Genomic DNA, 17,500 nt, shown 5'->3' on the forward strand with positions numbered 1-17,500 from the left:
CATAATGCTAATGTTACTAGCTGCAGCTCTTCTTATGGTGCTGTTCGAGGGTTTCTTCCTAAGAGGGAGTTTTCCTCGCCACTGTCGAACTGCTTGCTCTTTCGGGAATTGTTGGGGCTTTGTAAATTATAGAGTGTGGTCTAGATCTAATCTGTAAAGTGTCTCGAGATAACTCTTGTTATGATTTGATACTATAAATAAAATTGAATTGAATTATGATGCTGCTGAACTTTTCTCATAAACTTGTAGCTGATGATCACATTATTATTAAGGGTGCAGTTATAGGCAGTCATTACAGGTAGCTGTTGGACTGTTTACATTTTCACTTTAAAAATACATACACAGGAAAACAACATTTAAACAAATAGCTAATATTTCTGCCTTGCCGCAGTAATTTATAACTATGAAGGTAAATATGGTGCAAAACGTGAGAGAAAATGGTCCACCTATTGAAAAATATTCACACAAAAGATTTCACAAATGTGTAGATTGATTTTTACAGATACAATGATAGCTGCAAACTTGTAATGCAACATTTACCCATCATTATTTAATATAAATAATAATAATATATAAAAATCAGTAAACGTTGCATTACAAATTTGCTACTGTCATTGTATCTATAGTAAAATAAATCTACACATTTGTGAATTAGTGTTATTACATTCAGATCACGGTTTTGAGAATGTTTTCTATGAGTGGCGATCTCAATTTCCAAGTTCAGATTTTTTATGTTCTCTGGAAGCTGGTCCAAAGATCGACACCATAGTGGTTAAAAGCTGCTTCCCCCTGTTTTGTTCTGACAGTAGGTTTCAGTAGTAGTTGCTTATGTTTTAATCTAAGGTGTCTTGGTTGAGAATGTTGTTGGAATATGTCATGCAGGTAGTTCCCATGGAAGGTCCCATCCCCTTTAGTGTCTTAAAAACTAACAGAAGAGCCTTAGAATCAATTCTGTATTAAATTGGGAGCCAGTGTAAGACTGGCGTAATATGATCTGTTCTTTTTGTTTTAGTAAGGATCCTGGCTGTACTATTCTGTACCATTTGGAGAGGTTTTAAAGTCTTTTTAGGGAGTCCAGCACATTGCAATAATCAATCCCACTAGAAATGAAAGTATGTATGATGTTTTCAAGATCCTCCTTTGAAATATATTCTTTTAGTTTATTGATATTTTTAAAATGAAGGTATAATGATTTTATGACTGTTTTAATGTGACTGCTAAAATTTAAGGATACCAAGGTTGTTTTTTTTACCACTTTCTTTGCTATTAAGCCCTTCCTTTAAAGCAAGGTAGAAAGTTTGCATCTTTCCTCCTCATTTCCAAAAACTACCATCTCAGTTTTATTTTTGTTAAGCTGGAGGAAGTTCTGTGACATCCAAGTATCTATTTCTTCAAGGCACTGTCAGAGAGTGTTAATGGGGTTATAGTCATTAGTAAAGATATGACAGGAGATAAATGTTTACAACAGAACTTAAATAGATCAAATTGAAACGTTATAGAGCATCAGGGTAATCTCATTTGGTAAACTATAAGATGGCAGCCATAAAATGTTGAGGATGTTTCATACATTGCATTGTTTGATGTGTGACAGTGCATGACAGGGTTTTCCCTGAGATTTCAGAGCGCTTAGGTGCAATGACGTCACACATTCATTTGCATATTGGTGATGTCATTAAACAGTTATTTTTGCAAAAAGCTTAGCCGAGTTGTTGTTGGTTGCAGCTAGGGAAAGATCATTAGAAGCAAAACTTGGAGGAGCTTGTCACTAAAATGAGAATAGCTTGTCCACCTTAAAGGTCAGCCCACGGTTGGTGAGTGAACCTTAGCTAAAGTTGTCGCTAGCTCTGTGCCGGGCTGGCTAACCGTTTCACTTTAAACCAGCAGGTAGCAAGCAGGACACGGAACTTGGCTTGGGTCTTGAGGAGTTATAGCAATTACCAACAGATATACTGTACACAGACTAAAATTCTACATTCACATCTATTATGCAAATGATTATTAACTTTATACTCACAAACACAAGTCCCTATCTTTTCACCTCTCTTTTCCACCACACACTATCTAATGTGTGGGCTGTACCTGGGGCTGCGTGTGCAACATGCATGGTGTGTGTGTGGTTGTGACACTGTTTGTGTCCATCATACAGCACGTGTCCAGAAGACAACAAGCAGGAGCCCCTCCTGTTCATCGGCTTCTATACAGTCTATGTTCGCAGTCCAGATGATGTCCAAATTGTTTTTTATGTTTATACGCTTTGGCCCTGCCCCTAAGCTCTATAATGGCAGAGATAACCCTGCATGAGACTCAGAAAGTTGGATTTATCAACAAAAATGCAGGTGGAATACTCGTACTATTGGGCCTTTGCCATGCAACACATCAACTTTCTGAGTCTCATGCCCCAAACCAACACTGATTTCCATGACAATATTTCCAAACAAACATTCTATAGCAGACATTTAATGTGTACCAGCAAAATGACCAAAAGAGATCATTAAGTGCAAATTCATATTACGAGTTGTCCTAATTATCACTTTACTGACCTGAAGAATTGAAAGGGCTGTCACGGTGACCATGAATGGTTGTCAAATCTTCTTCCTGCAAGTCATATCATATATCATATTAGTCACACATTTTAGCTGCATTTCTCCAGTTTATTAACAGTAGATTAGGCAGTACGTGTCACATGCACCATCAAAGAGGTAGTATAACACTGTATGTCCATATTTTCGATAAAAGGATGTTTTTTTTTTATATGGGAAAACATATTTATCTCTCTGGAGAAAATAGTTCCCCAGCCACCTCTCCTTCTGTAGTCACCACTCCTTCTCACTCAACACCCCACCCCACACACAGCACTATCTGATTCTGACTATAAGACACATGTTGCAGCACACTTCATTTCAGCTCAGTATCAGTGCATTTAACATGATTGCAGCCATCTCTCTTGATTTATACTTTTGTTTAAACCCCCCTCCACCCCACACACACACATACGTATGGTAAAGTTGCAAAATGGCGACAGGTCACGGCATGTGCATCACGTTACTAAATGGCTGACCTGGTCCTGAGAACCACACCTGCTACTGTCCTAAACTAAGGTTTCCATTTGACACGACAATGGCACAATTTACTGTAAACTAAGATGGTGTTGGTTTATAAACTGTAATGTTAGCTGCCATTAAACTAGCTAGCATTAACTTATTTGGCTGACAAGATATAAGTTAGCCTTCTAACATTTTACTTTCAAATTAATCTATAAGAGTTGGTTTACATGTGATAACAGTACAAATCTATTTTAAACAGAATTGTAAATGGTTTAAATGGCAGTAAAATCAATTTTAGACTCACCATCTCTCCCCGATCCATGACTCCAGCCTGCTCTCGTCCATGCAGTGAAGATCTGACGCAGAGTTCACAGCTTACGTGAGGGGAGGGGCTGGACACCATGGGGACTCCGGCACACACACTTGCCACATGGCCGGAGTGGGGGATGGGCGTGGTCGGGATGGGGACTTGAACATGACATAATGTGTGTAACAGTGTTTTCTTTTAAACGCGTCAGTAGCTCAATTTGAGACAACAATCGAAACCAAACGAACCCTGAAACCTTTCAGCATATAAACAGACGAATGCTTTTGGCTTAACTTGAAATAAAAATAATTATTTTTTTAATTTATTATTAGTTAGTTTTTTTCCTCAAAATTAAGCCAATGAAAAGTGTACATACTAAATGGATACATTTTTCCTCATTAGCAAAAATTAATAATTATAATAAATATTCATAACATTCTTCAAAATATCTGTATATGCTTGTGCATGTCAGCGTGCTCTTATCTGTTCAGTTGATATTTGAGTTCACACCACGTCAAACTCACCTAATGTAAGGGGAGGGCCTGGACACGCAGGGGACCCTAAACACACACCTCATGTTCGCCACATGGTAAAGGCAGGGCCAGAGTGGGGGATGGGCGTGGTCAGGATGGGGACTTGAACATGACAGATTGTGTGTAACAGTGTTTTCTTTTAAATGTGGTAACATTAGCTCAATTTAAGACTACAATTTAAATCATACGCTACAAACCCTGAAAGTTTTTAGCATATAAGCAGACAAATATTTGGCATTATTTGAAATTAATTTCTTCATTATTAGTTTTTTTTTATACTAAATTAATACATTTTTCTCCCCATCAATACAAAATTAATTAATAATAATTATTATACATATTTTTATCTTACATGTACATAACATTCATCAAAATATATTTCATATATTGTAGTTCTGATTCTCAACTTTATAACGCAGCTCCCTCTCTTCAATCTCTCTCTAAATCGCTGCACCACAAACCCTGGTTGCAGCGCTCGTTGAGCCACCGTCTAAAACTGCAATTTCCACCAGCTGACAGTTTGTAAACAGAAATAAATGCATTATGGATCATTTTATTTCTATAGTTTGTAAGCTCACTCGACCAGCTGACTTCTGTTGAAACAGAAGACGTCTCTAACGTTTTAAAACCAGCCTCTGGAGTCTTGACCAGCTGAGTCGCAGCAACACCATTAGCTGGTTTGTAGACTGCTGAAACTGCAATGTTCTAAAACAGTTGTGTCTCGTTGCCAATCTTTGGTCTAAACTCTTCTATAATATATTAGAAACTTCCAATTTGATAAAGTCAGTGTTTATCAGACCACAAATGAGACAATTATTAGAACAACACAGAATCTCTCACTTGTTACTCAAAATTGTCATGAAAATATGAAATACCATAAGTATGTCAAAATACACTGAAAGGGGCCTTTAAGATGTCCTGTTTGATTTAGAATTTGAGTGAAAAAAAAATGTAATTGTGCTGAGAGAGCAAGCGAGCAATTCGGCAATTCTGAGAGGTGCATGATGCCAGGGGTAGAGCAGCGCCTAGTTGGGCGGCACTGCTCTCAATGGATTGGCCCGCGCAGAGCGATTTTGCCGGCTTTTATGTGTAGGCAGCTTTAAGCAGTCTGGACCATAGAAATTATATGGTTTTGAGTATTGTTATTAATACATGAGCTTAAAGTTTTCAGAATTGTATTCATAGTTCCCTTTAGGCCTTACAGCTTTTTTAAAGTTAATTACAAAAGTAACAATATATTCATCATTGTTAGCTTATACTATATTATCTATATGTAAATGAAATGTAGGGATAAGATGCAGATCTGAAGCAACATCAGAAGTATCCATGGTGAGAAAAAAAAGGGAGAATGGATGGCAAGCAATAAAGTTGAACTGCACCAAACCTTCAAATGAGCTTGAATATGAGGTATGATAGTCCAGCAATGAGGTGGCATAACTAAAATATCAAAACCATATTATAAAAAGGTTGCTCAAATCAAGCAAACTGATTTGTTCTGGTTCATAATAGTGATATAATAACAACCACATACAAAAGCTATAATTAGAATTCCTTTGAACAACAAGTATCACTCCAAGTTTGAGATACAACATTACACAAACTGATAGCTGGTGCAACGGACAAAAGCTGTTCATCTGCACACACACTGCCATGAAACAGAGTTGGTTGGCGAAGTATCTATATACTGTATATATTTAGAATATTTTCCCCGCTGTATTTTGCCATCAGACAGCCCTTTACTAAAAGGAATGGAAGTTGTTGTCTATGCTCTCTTGAAAGCCTTCTTCATTGATAAACACAGCAATTTTAATCTAGCAGAAAACAGGAGTTGCTCTTCTACCACTGCGGCCAGCAGTTAGTTGCTTGTCTAGTTCTGTCTCGATTGTTAAGTTAGTTTTTGTTATTGTGTGCCTTTTCATTAGCTTTATGTAAAAAAAAAAAGTCTGTGCTAGGCTAACATTATCTGCCCTGCTATATATTGTGCCTTTATCACAACATACTATGGCCTGTTGTAAGCTATTACTTAAGTATTAAAATATCTTAATCATCTCTTAAATAATTATAAATATAATGAACACATATTTAATGCATTAGTCTTTATTGAAAATGTATAGCATAAAATAACGTGAGGTTTTGTTTGGAAATAACCTCAAACTGAATTCATGCCAAACTGTCTGTTCCTCTGGGCCTCTCTGCTTCAGAGGTCACAACCAGGTCAGTTGAGACATTGGGTGGGGGAGGGAGGACTGCAATCTGCACCTGCACTACTGCTGCATTCAAGGGAATATGGAAATTGCAATTTTACTGACCCTGACTGGTCATGTTTTTACTAAAATGGAGGACTGCAGATTTTTTTTTTGCAGTTATTTTAAGACAATTTAGCTCTTGCTGAGTAATTCAATGCATCCTCTGACCTGGATGACTGAGAACACACTTTAAATTATGGATTTGACTTTTCTGTTTGTGAAATTTACCTCAACATGAAGACCCATAGTTCTGTAATATCCAGGCACACCTGAACACACAGTTAGAAACATGCTTGTTTGTTTAAACCTAAACAGCCCAAGTTATGAAGGATACAGATGCAGCAGCATGATTAATCCATGTGAAACATATTACATTTTTTAGCAAACTAGGTTGGGCTGAGTGTAAAAAAAAAAGAAAATCTGGGCTAGGGTAAGTAATGATCTTATCAAACAGAATATACAGATTTCTTTGTAAGCAATAGCAATAGCAGGGCTTAAGGGTTATAAGGGGTTTGTGGACTACAGATGAAAATTAGCCGGTACGGCTAAATCTGGCACATTTACATGTTGGACATTGTACTCATGTTGATTTTAAATAAAGAAATCTATATATATTATATATATACATACAGTTATTTGTTAATGAGGGGGGAAACATAGATATGGTAGCTTTCAACCAATGAATGATTTATGAAACTGGATAATGCAGCTGAGTCTGGCCAAGTCCTGAGTCCTGTTTAACCTTACCAGAAGCAGGAAGTATGCTCTTTCAGCCTTTTGCAGTGGTGTTGATTTTTGCATCCCACTTCAGATCCTGGGATATTGTGTATTCTTGAATGTGTGTCCCAGTGGTGACTACTGAGCCAAGAATGTTAAAGAGGATAGGTAAAGGTCCCAACTTTTCCAAACTTAAATATATTACAGAAGTTATAATTACGAAATAGGCTATATATATTGATGACTACCTTTTATTTTTGCTCTCTATCAAAAGAAAAATATGTTGTATGCTGTAAATCAAGGCCCAAACGCACTGAAAGCGATAATTGACGCAGTTCTTTTGACCTGCCTTATTTGACCTGCCTCATTTGATGCTTCCATGGCGCACTGCAGGCATCAGATTTTAAGCGCCAACACCACAGAACCAGCAGTATTGTAGAAAAGGTCGCTATTTAGGCAAAGGTTTTGTATGTTACAGATCCCCCCATCAGTAGAGGCATTGTACTTTTTGTGCCACAACGGACATTTAATTTTTTATATTAAGAAATATTTAAGTTGCATTCATTCAATTTCACTTTTTTTATAATGACTATAAGCTACAGAACAAGTTTATAGTCCAGATTATGGATACATGACCACTGCATCAATCCTTCCCATTTTTTCAGCTCATTTGTAAATGCCATCACAATGATTACTGGGCTTTTAAGAGAAACTTTCACTCAGTTGCCGTGACATTTTTGAATGGTTTAGGTGCACAGAAGTATGAGCTTGATTCACACAATCATAAACATCCCCTCGTGTTTCACCATCAACAAAAATAAATAGAAGGCTGTTTGTAGAGCGGATCTGTGTGGCGTATACACACAACTATCATGCTGCTCTCACAGCTGGTGTGGCCAGTTTCATAGCAATAAACTATGATCACAGTCAGTGAGACAGCTAACAGACTAGAGTAGACTAACGCTTTTGTTGCGTATTGGCCATTTAAAACCTTGGGTGTACTTCAAAACGCGCGTGTCAGGTGCTTTTAGTGCATTTGGAACTTTAAGCTCAAACTTTTGCCACGGAAGCTACTGTATTAGAAGGATACTCCTGAAAATTTAAAGAGTGCTGGAATGTGGAACGTCTGATACTTGTAGAATGGGATTATTATCTTCGAACCTTTGCCTATCGTCTTTAAGGGCAGATGGAGGGTGCTCAGGGGGGGCTCTTCCTGAAGTCCGCAATCATCTCCAATGTCTGAGCATTTAGTTACAGGTTGTTGTGGCTGCACCAGGATGCCAGCTGCCATCATGTCTGTAAGCTGACACATCATTGTTGGATATAAGCTTTACAGGGGGTCCTGGAGGGGCAGTCAGTAGTGTATAGAGTAAAGCAGGGGGAGAGCACACTGCACTGTAGGGCTCCAGTGCAGAGAGACATGGTCAGTGATATGTGTGCTTTCTGAGCCTAAAATGATGTTTCCTATTCGTATTTTGGAAATATGTGGCCAGATGGGAAACCCCATCTCCAGCATAACGGTTTTGGGTTAAATTCCCACTGCGATACATCAACCAATGTGTCCCTGAGCAAGACACTTAACCCCTAGTTGCTCCAGAGGCGTGCAACCTCTGACATATGTAGCAATTGGAAGTCACTTTGGAAAAAAAAGCGTCCTCTAAATGACATGTAATGTAATGGAACTGTAATCCACAAATCGAACCTTTGCAAGGTTACTAGGTCTGGTTATATAGTTATATTAGATGAATGAGGAAATGAAGATATTAGGCACAGGCGTTTGACATGATGAAGATGTTGCATGCATGGTTAGTAGCCTATATTACCAAGTTTCTAATGGTATGAAACAAAACTATGAAGAAATAACTGAGCAAGAACATTTAGAGATGCATCTGAAGGGCCAATATAGTGAGGTGTGTTTTTACAGTTTCATAACCATTTGTAAATAGATTCATTAATTCACTAGTATAGTTGATGGATCATCAGGATAAAAAACATTTTGAAAATCAGTAATCCTATCTTGATAATTTAGGTCTATAAACAGGTAACTGGCAAAGTAAATACAGTTATAGTATTATAACAGAAAGATAAACTAGCTATCTGCAATATAATTACAGTAAAATGTAACATTTAACTTAACTAAGGCAACAAGATTTGTTCATAATTCTCTTGTTATGTTAGACAATGAATAGCCTCATTTTAGTTACAATTGCAAATTAAACAAAAAGAAAAAAACACATTCTAGGAAATGTTTAAGCAGAGATAGCTTTTTCAAGTGGAATTGAATAGGCGGTTAAATTGATTTTATGTTAAACCACTAGATATTGATCAAATTGTAGGACTTTAATTTTAAGTATTCTGAGTTTGAGTTACTATGGCTGAGCTAACAGAAAGTTCAAATTGTATTATGCTGTAATACCATCTCCCACCAGGAGGGGCGCATCATTGACTGAGTTAAATTTTCATTATGCTGCAATACCATTTATTACCAGGAGGGGCGCATGTACGCAGAAAAGTTCACACACTTGCAATACCACCGTTTGCCAGTAGGATGTCAGCGTCTTACACACACACACATTTTTCTCATGAAAACCCCCCCAAAGAGGACTTTGGAGTTATTGATACTGGGCATATTAGGAAGCTGTTTTCTATGCTTTGAGAGGGGTCTGCCCGTGGGGACCCTGATTTTGGTCCCCACCGTGACACGAGTCCCCACCGTGTGAGTGTGTATTCCGGTCAAGGTCCTCATCGGTATAGAAATGCGAGTACACACACACACACACGCGCACACACACACACACACACACACACACACACCCACCCAAGTGCATTTTACAGTCTTTGTGGGGACCCGTCATTGACATAATGCATTCCCTAGCCCCTTACCCTAACCTTAACAATGAAAACGAAATGCCTAACCTTAACCCTTACCCTCACCTTAACCATCACAACTAAATGCCTAACCTTAACCCTTACCCTAACCTTAACCATCACAACTAAATGCCTAACCTTAACCCTTACCCTAACCTTAACCATCACAACTAAATGCCTAACCTTAACCCTTCCCCTCACCTTAACCATCACAACTAAATGCCTAACCTTAACCCTTACCCTCACCTTAACCATCACAACTAAATGCCTAACCTTAACCGTTACCCTAACCTTAACCATCACAACTAAATGCCTAACCTTAACCCTTACCCTCACCTTAACCATCACAACTAAATGCCTAACCCTAACCCTTACCCTCACCCTAACCGTAACCTAATTATAGCCCTAATCCTAAAACCAAGTCTTAACCCTCAAACAGCCCTTTACACTTGTCGGGGTCCAACATTTTGGCCCCACAAAGCTGTCCGGACCCCACAATGTATTCCCGGTTTTTGGCCCCCACAAATGTAGTTAAACAAGAAAACACACACACACTCACAAACTTTCCTTTTTCCGGGAGAGCTATGAACTCGGTGTGTATTTTTCCTCTCTGAATCCCAAGGTTTTACAAATTGGACAAAAGGGTTTGAGGCACTTTCACAGGTCTGAGGGTCCTTTCCCAAACTGTCTCGTTCTGCGTCACAAAAATCTAACCCCCTCCTGAACTCGCCTCAAGTTTGTTAAAGGACAAATCCGGCCCAAAATGAACCTAGGGGTTAATAACACATGAGTACATGACAGTACCGTTGACGTATACGAGCAGGCGCCATCTCTTATACGTCAACGGTACTGTCTTTATAAATTATCTTTTTAATAAACTGTCTGTACACTTACAAAGTTCTCAATTGATCGGTTTACATGTAGGGACCCTCGTTATGCTACCGTGGAAATGTGGTGCTATTTTGAGCCTTGTTAGTGGTGTAGAAATAGAAAAAATTATTTTTACTTAACCCTCTGCCCCGACGACTAGCGTTATAAGCGAATCAGCAGTTTGCGGTAGCTTGTTTCAAGCTACAAGGCTGTGTCCCAAACCGCCTACTTGTACACTTCAAACACTTAGTTTTAAGTATATCGTGTAGATCAGTCCTTCCAGAAAAATTAAAGAGTTTTTTTGTGATTGTTGCAGGCAAAAGTCCTTGGTTATGCGGCACGTTTTTTTAAAAAATGCGATGGAATATGCGGGATATTTATGCAATTTTATGCACATTTTTCAAAATGCGGCGATTATGAAATCATGCAAGCCCTGCATATTTTGCGCGAAAAATGTATTTGACTGATTATGCATTGAGTTATGCAATCGCATAATCACGTTTTTTCTGGAGGGACTGATAGATAACGCAAAAAGTCAGTGCATTGAAAGTACCAGGATGACCCCTAAAAACGGTCAAAAAGTTCAGTGTGGAACGATGGACTAAACGGGCGCCATCTTGACTACGCAGCAGAAAGGGGGAGGGACCAGAGACGTGGACCGGCAGCTGATTGGACGAACGCATCACGTGGGTCTGGCTTCTCCCGGATTTCACAACAGAGTTTAACGGGCGTCTCGTTCAGAATACGATCTCGAATTTTACTAAAATAGTTCACCGAAACGTGTTTCTGAAAACATTTTAAGAGAGAAATAGTCCGTGATGCAGTTGCTGAATCCGTCTTCATTTCAGATCGACAAAGGTCAGTTTAACAGATTTTCGTCAGATTCTGAGAGGCGGCGAGCCGAGCCGAGCTGACCAATCGTCATTTCCGGTGAGTGTTTTAACGTAAGCGTTCCTTTTGGGACGATACTGACCATCTAAAGTGGGCACTACGGCAGGAAGTGGTCAGTGACCATTAGCAGTGGACTGACGGAAGTGTGCGGAATGAGACACAGCCACAGACACATTAGATTAGCAGGACGGCCGACTCGGTACTAGGGTTGGGTACCGTTTGGATTTTTATGATTCCGATGCTGAACCGGTACTTTTAAAACGATTCCAATTCCTAAACATGATTCTTGAAAAACTGAAAAATTACATCAACGAAAGTCTCTTTTATAGAGTTTTTTTTAATTGAAAATGATTTAAATTCAACAATATATTAACGTTTTAAAGTACTTAAATATATAATAAGGCATTTTAAATGCACTAAAAGCTAGCTAGCTAACAATAGACTAGCAGAGCAAGTGTAATAGGTTTACTACTTGCACTGCGACCACATGCAGTGAACGGTTAATATGCTTTTACGTCCGTTTTGGTGAGCCCAGAGGGTAAAATATGCCATTTTAAAAGTAGCATTCATTTACGGTTGCTAGCTAACGGTAGACTACAGAGAAAGGGGGATATTTTTACGTCCTTTAAGGAGCGACAGAGGGAAAATATTTCAGTCGACACATTAAGTGGAACCGAAATAAGGAACCGAAATTTGCATTCAAATCTGGTCCGATTCCTACCGGTTGCGTAGGAACCAGTTCCATAGTGGAACCAGGTTTCGATACCCAACCCTACTCGGTACACGTGTTATTAACCCCTAGGTTCATTTTGGGCCGGATTTGTCCTTTAACTGCACAAATATGCTCGTAGCGAGGAGGTTAATGCTCTACACTCGGCTCTTAAAAGAAACGTTTCTAAGCTATTCAGAGGACTTGAAATCCAAATATCCCTCAAACTAATGAAGCTCAGCGCAAATTCCTTCAGGAAGACTTCTAATTACTGCAATCGTCACTATCTCTCGCTAAATCTTTTCAGCTGTTAAGTGGTGGTGTTCACTCTTCAGTAAACCAATCAGAATTGGCCACAAATCCATGATCCAATCACAGCATGACATCCTGCTTTAAATGTCTTCGCTCCTTGCTATCAGCTGGCTACTCAGGCAAACGTGCAACTAGGTCTGGACGATATGGAGAAAATCAAATATCACGATATTTTTGACCAAATACCTCGATATCGATACCGCAACGATATTGTAGTGTTGACTATTGGTGCTTTCACAAAATATTTACACAATAATATGTCTGTTTCTCTACCCCTTTAAATAGTTTAATGATGGAGTCTAATCCCCAAAGACTTTGCACATTTCATGTATGTCATATTATGCTTATTTACAATAAATATTTGCTTATCTGCTAAGAAGAAGTCTCTCCTGATTGAAGAGTTGAAATATAAACCATGAATTTATCTTTTGGATGAAGGCAGCGTAGTGCAGATGAATTGTCTTTGTTTCGGCATTAAAACAGGGTGCTGTGGGGCTTCAAGTCAAGGCCCAGGACTTGATTTGAAAATTAATGTTAACTGACAACTGTTTGTCCTGAGTCTGCAGTTGTTACGGTTACCTTTTGAACCCTGGACTGGTTCTGCTAGATTTTAATCTCCCTTTTATTTGCAGACTTACATAAACATGTCATATATTATTTCCAATTGGCATGTCACTATCCATGCTCTTAGACATATGTGATTGGGGGGTAAAATAGTCTGGCATTGACAGACATATCTCCATAGCGCTGTGGAGTAAAGTCTGGCTACACCTCAGATGCATTCTGGGATAGAATGCATCACAATGTAAAACACAATTTGGGAGTTCCTCTTTCTCATGTGTTGCCATGAGGCAGAGGAATGCCCTTCCCACATGACATATTTGATGTACAAATTCTCACACCTTCTCATGCCTAACAAAGAGTTGGTTGTTGAGTAAACAAGTTTGCTCACATCTATAAGATACTGTATGTATGTGTGTGTGTGTGTGTGTGTGTGTGTGTGTGTGTGTGTGTGTGTGTGTGTGTGTGTGTGTGTGTGTGTGTGTGTGTGTCCTTGTATGAATGAATATCTGGAGTTGCATGTACTCTAATGTGCCTAAAGCTGCAGCTGAACTCTTTCAGTGTGTGTGCTGGGAGGGGGGAGAAAGAGAGAGTGAGTGGGCTGATGGTGCCCCAGTTTTTACTAAACTGTTTGTTCTTAATTACTATGCACATCATGTCATTTATATATACAGTACAGGCCAAAAAGTTTGGACACACCTTCTCATTCAATGTGTTTCTTTATTTTCATGACTACATTGTAGATTATCACTCAAGGCATCAAATCTATGAATAAACACATATGTAATTATGTACTTAACAAAAAAGTGTGAAATAACTGAAAACATGTCTTATATTTTAGATTCTTCAAAGTAGCCACCCTTTGCTTTTTTTGATAACTCTGCAAACCCTTGGTGTTCTCTCAATGAGCTTCATGAGGTAGTCACCTGAAATGGTTTTACCTTCACAGGTGTGCTTTGTCAGGGTTAATTAGTGGAAGTTTTTCCCTTATTAATTAAAAAAGCAAAGGGTGGCTACTTTGAAGAATCTAAAATATAAGACATGTTTTCAGTTATTTCACACTTTTTTGTTAAGTACATAATTCCATATGTGTTCATTCATAGTTTTGATGCCTTCAGTGAGAATCTACAATGTAAATAGTCATGAAAATAAAAAGGAAACGCATTGAATGAGAAGGTGTGTCCAAACTTTTGGCCTGTACTGTATATATAGTTTTGTGATATATTTTTTTTTTATTTGTCATACCTGCCCAGGGACTACAGGTGGAAATTAGCAATTGTTGCTATAACCTGGCCCAAGACATATTCTATTGTTTAACAAGTTTAATGTTTATTTGTGCATTGTCCCGGTTTAAAAAATAAATCAATTTAAAAAAAAAAAAAGTTTGCATTTCTATTAACCAATCACAGCGGTCTTGGGCGGAGCTAAGATCCGGACGCAGCGATGGTGGCTCTGCTAAATAGTCTCAGGAAGGAGCTTGTTTTGAAGAAAACGTCACATACAATATTACAAACAGACACAATACAGTAACATGAGCTCTTTAAATTATCTGGATACATGGTTAAACCTCATTTAAGTATCTCTGTGTGTACTTTGTCCACAGCAATCCCACAAATTTGTCCCAAAAACGTCCCAGTTAGAGAGGAAATGCCCTAAACGTATTCTTTGTAAATCTTTACAATCATTCTTCGAAAGAACCGAGCAGGTCTGCCTCGTTGCACGAAACTAATTTACAAATTTTCTTCAAAACTTGTCAATTTTCAGCGTGTAGCTTGCTAGCTCGAAGTTTGTTGTTGTTTCCAAAGAGATTGTGGTTTGAGAAATACCACACACACAGAGAGAGAGAGACAGAGAGAGAGAGAGAGAGAGAAAGCAGATGAGAGGGACATCTGGAAATGTACTTCTCTTGATCCATACTAGGGGAGAATCACACGATTCCAACAGGAAGGGCAATGTTGCCAAAATAGGCAGTTTTGAAATGTGACTATTTCACTTCAACCCTCTGAGGTCTAAGCCGTTTTCACCATTCTTTCCATCCACCCATCCATCCAACCATCCATCCATCCATTAATCCATCCATCCATCCACTCCTCACTCCATCCATCCATCCATCCATCCATCGATCCACACATCCATCCATCCATCCATCTCTCCATCCATCCATCCACCCATCCATCCATCCATCCATCCATCCACCCATCCATCCACCCATCCATCGATCCACCCATCCATCCATCCATCCCTCCATCCATCCACCTATCCATCCTTCCACCCATCCATCCCACCCCCCAACCATCCTTCCATCCATCCACCCATCCTTCCATCCATCCATCCACTCATCCATCCCTCCCTCGATCCATCCATCCCTCCCTCCATCCACCCACGCACACATCTATCCATCCATCCACCCATCCATCCACCCACCCACTCACCCACCCACCCATCCATCCATCCATCCACTCACCCATCCATCCATCCATCCACAGATCGATCCATCCATCCATCCACCCATCAACCCATCCATCCACAGATCCATCCCTCCATCCATCCCTCCCTCCCTCCATCCATCCACTCATCCATCCACACACCCATCCATCCCCCTCTCTCTCTCTCTCTCTCTCTCTCTCTCTCTCTCTCTCTCTCCCCCTCCCTCCCTCCCCACCTTCCTTCCTCTATCCATCCCTGCACCCTATCCATCCATCCACCCTTCCACCCACCCATCCCTCCATCCTACCAGGTTTCCAATGCTCAGCATGCCGTTGAACTCGTCCGTCATGGGGTAGTGCTCCATGGCCATGAAGAGCGTGTTGAGGACGATACAAACAGTGATGGCCAGGTCCAGGAAGGGGTCCATCACCATGATCTTCACCAGCTGCTTTACCCTCAGCCAGCAGGGGGAGCACTCCCACACCAGGTACCGGTGGGCGAACACGTACCAGCACGGGTGGCACTTCTTATGGGCCTCCTCCAGCTCTGCATCGCACGGGACGAAAACAACACAAGAGGAAAGGAGTCGATTAAATCGCCCATATTCTGCTCATTTTCAGGTTCATAATTGTATTTTAAGGTTGTACCAGAATAGGTTTACATGGTTTAATTTTCAAAAAACACCATATTTTGGTTGTACTGCACAGCGCTCTCGCTCACTGGTGCAGATCGTCTTTTCACCTGGTTTCTGTTTTAGCTACAGAGTGAGACCTCTTTTCATCTTCTTCTTCTGTACTATCTTTGATTGCACTCGCACATGCTCAGTAGCTCAGATGTAGATCATGTCAGCTAGCTCCATAGACAGTAAAAGAAAGCCTGTTTCTCCAACTTCAGTCAGTTCCAAGGCAGGATCAGCTGGGAGACTTCTTCTAAACCAGGGAGCACATGGAAGTAGTTCTTTTGGAGATTATGGTGAACTAGTGTGTGTTGTAGCAGCGCTTTGCTATTGAGAACGACGTATTATTATGCGATCGCATAATCACGTTTTTCTGGAGGGACTGGCTAATAGTCCGCTAGGTAAGACAATAGGTTTGGTTCTGTAACTCGTGATACGTTAAAAGGATACGTTTCAGATTTTCTGGTTTGTCGTGATATTTCCGCACCAAGTCGTGTTAATGTTATGTCCGTGTCTTCGAATGTCAACAAATTATCGGTCAGCGTCGACGCTGATTGAAACGGGAATGAAGACGAAGCTGGTCCGAAGAGAAGAAGTAAATATAACAACCAAGTTAGCTGTTCAGCTAGCCTAGAAATCTAGACGCACCCAAGCGGTAGCAGATCTTATTTGCAGCCAGGGTCAGTCTAGCAACTCTCCGTTGGCTTGCGAGCTGGAAAAACCAAACTCTAGTCAGGCCAATCACATCGTGTATAGAGTCGGTGGGCGGGGCTTAACATAATGACGGCAGAGTTGCGACTCTGGGCGTATTGCTATCTTGAGGCAGCGGGAAGTGATCGCGCCATTGACCAACAAAAACCTGGTCTAAAGTAGAGATGGCCCGATACCATTTCTTGCTTCCGATACCTGAACTTGTGTATCGCCCGATACCGAGTACCGATCCGATACCAGTGTGTCCTATATTTTATCATGTTTTAACAACTGTATACTACTATCCCTGTATGGATGTGATATTATTTCTATCTTTGTGAAACATGAACAAACACAAACCATGAACGCCCCAGAACTTTCTTTTATTCTCCAGTTTGACAGTCAGTTATAACGGAAAAAGAACATAAATAAACTACTTTAACGTACATTTTCTTTAGGGATTTATTACGTGGTATCAGATCGGTGCATAAACTCCAGTACTTCCTGATACCGATACCAGCGTTTTAGGCAGTATCTCTAGTCTAAAGTCAATAACGCAGCAATTCATTGTTATTTTAACAGAGCATTAGTAAAATGCTCCTAGGCTCGTGCACAGCAGCACACACACATGCAGAAGATTACAAATAAA

General features: G+C 39.8%; 1 protein-coding gene across 1 annotated transcript in view; it reads right to left on the bottom strand.

Moving 5' to 3' along the window:
- The window catches only part of LOC114549626 (sodium channel protein type 4 subunit alpha B), a 345,707-nt gene that overhangs the window by 109,103 nt on the left and 219,104 nt on the right, over positions 1 to 17,500 (bottom strand). Inside the window, exon 16 of the mRNA XM_028570008.1 lies at positions 15,793 to 16,031. Within this exon, the coding sequence (XP_028425809.1) occupies positions 15,793 to 16,031 (239 nt within the window). The remainder of the gene's footprint in view (positions 1 to 15,792; positions 16,032 to 17,500) is intronic.

Source organism: Perca flavescens, chromosome 22 (assembly GCF_004354835.1).
Source record: "Perca flavescens isolate YP-PL-M2 chromosome 22, PFLA_1.0, whole genome shotgun sequence".
NCBI lineage: Eukaryota > Metazoa > Chordata > Actinopteri > Perciformes > Percidae > Perca > Perca flavescens.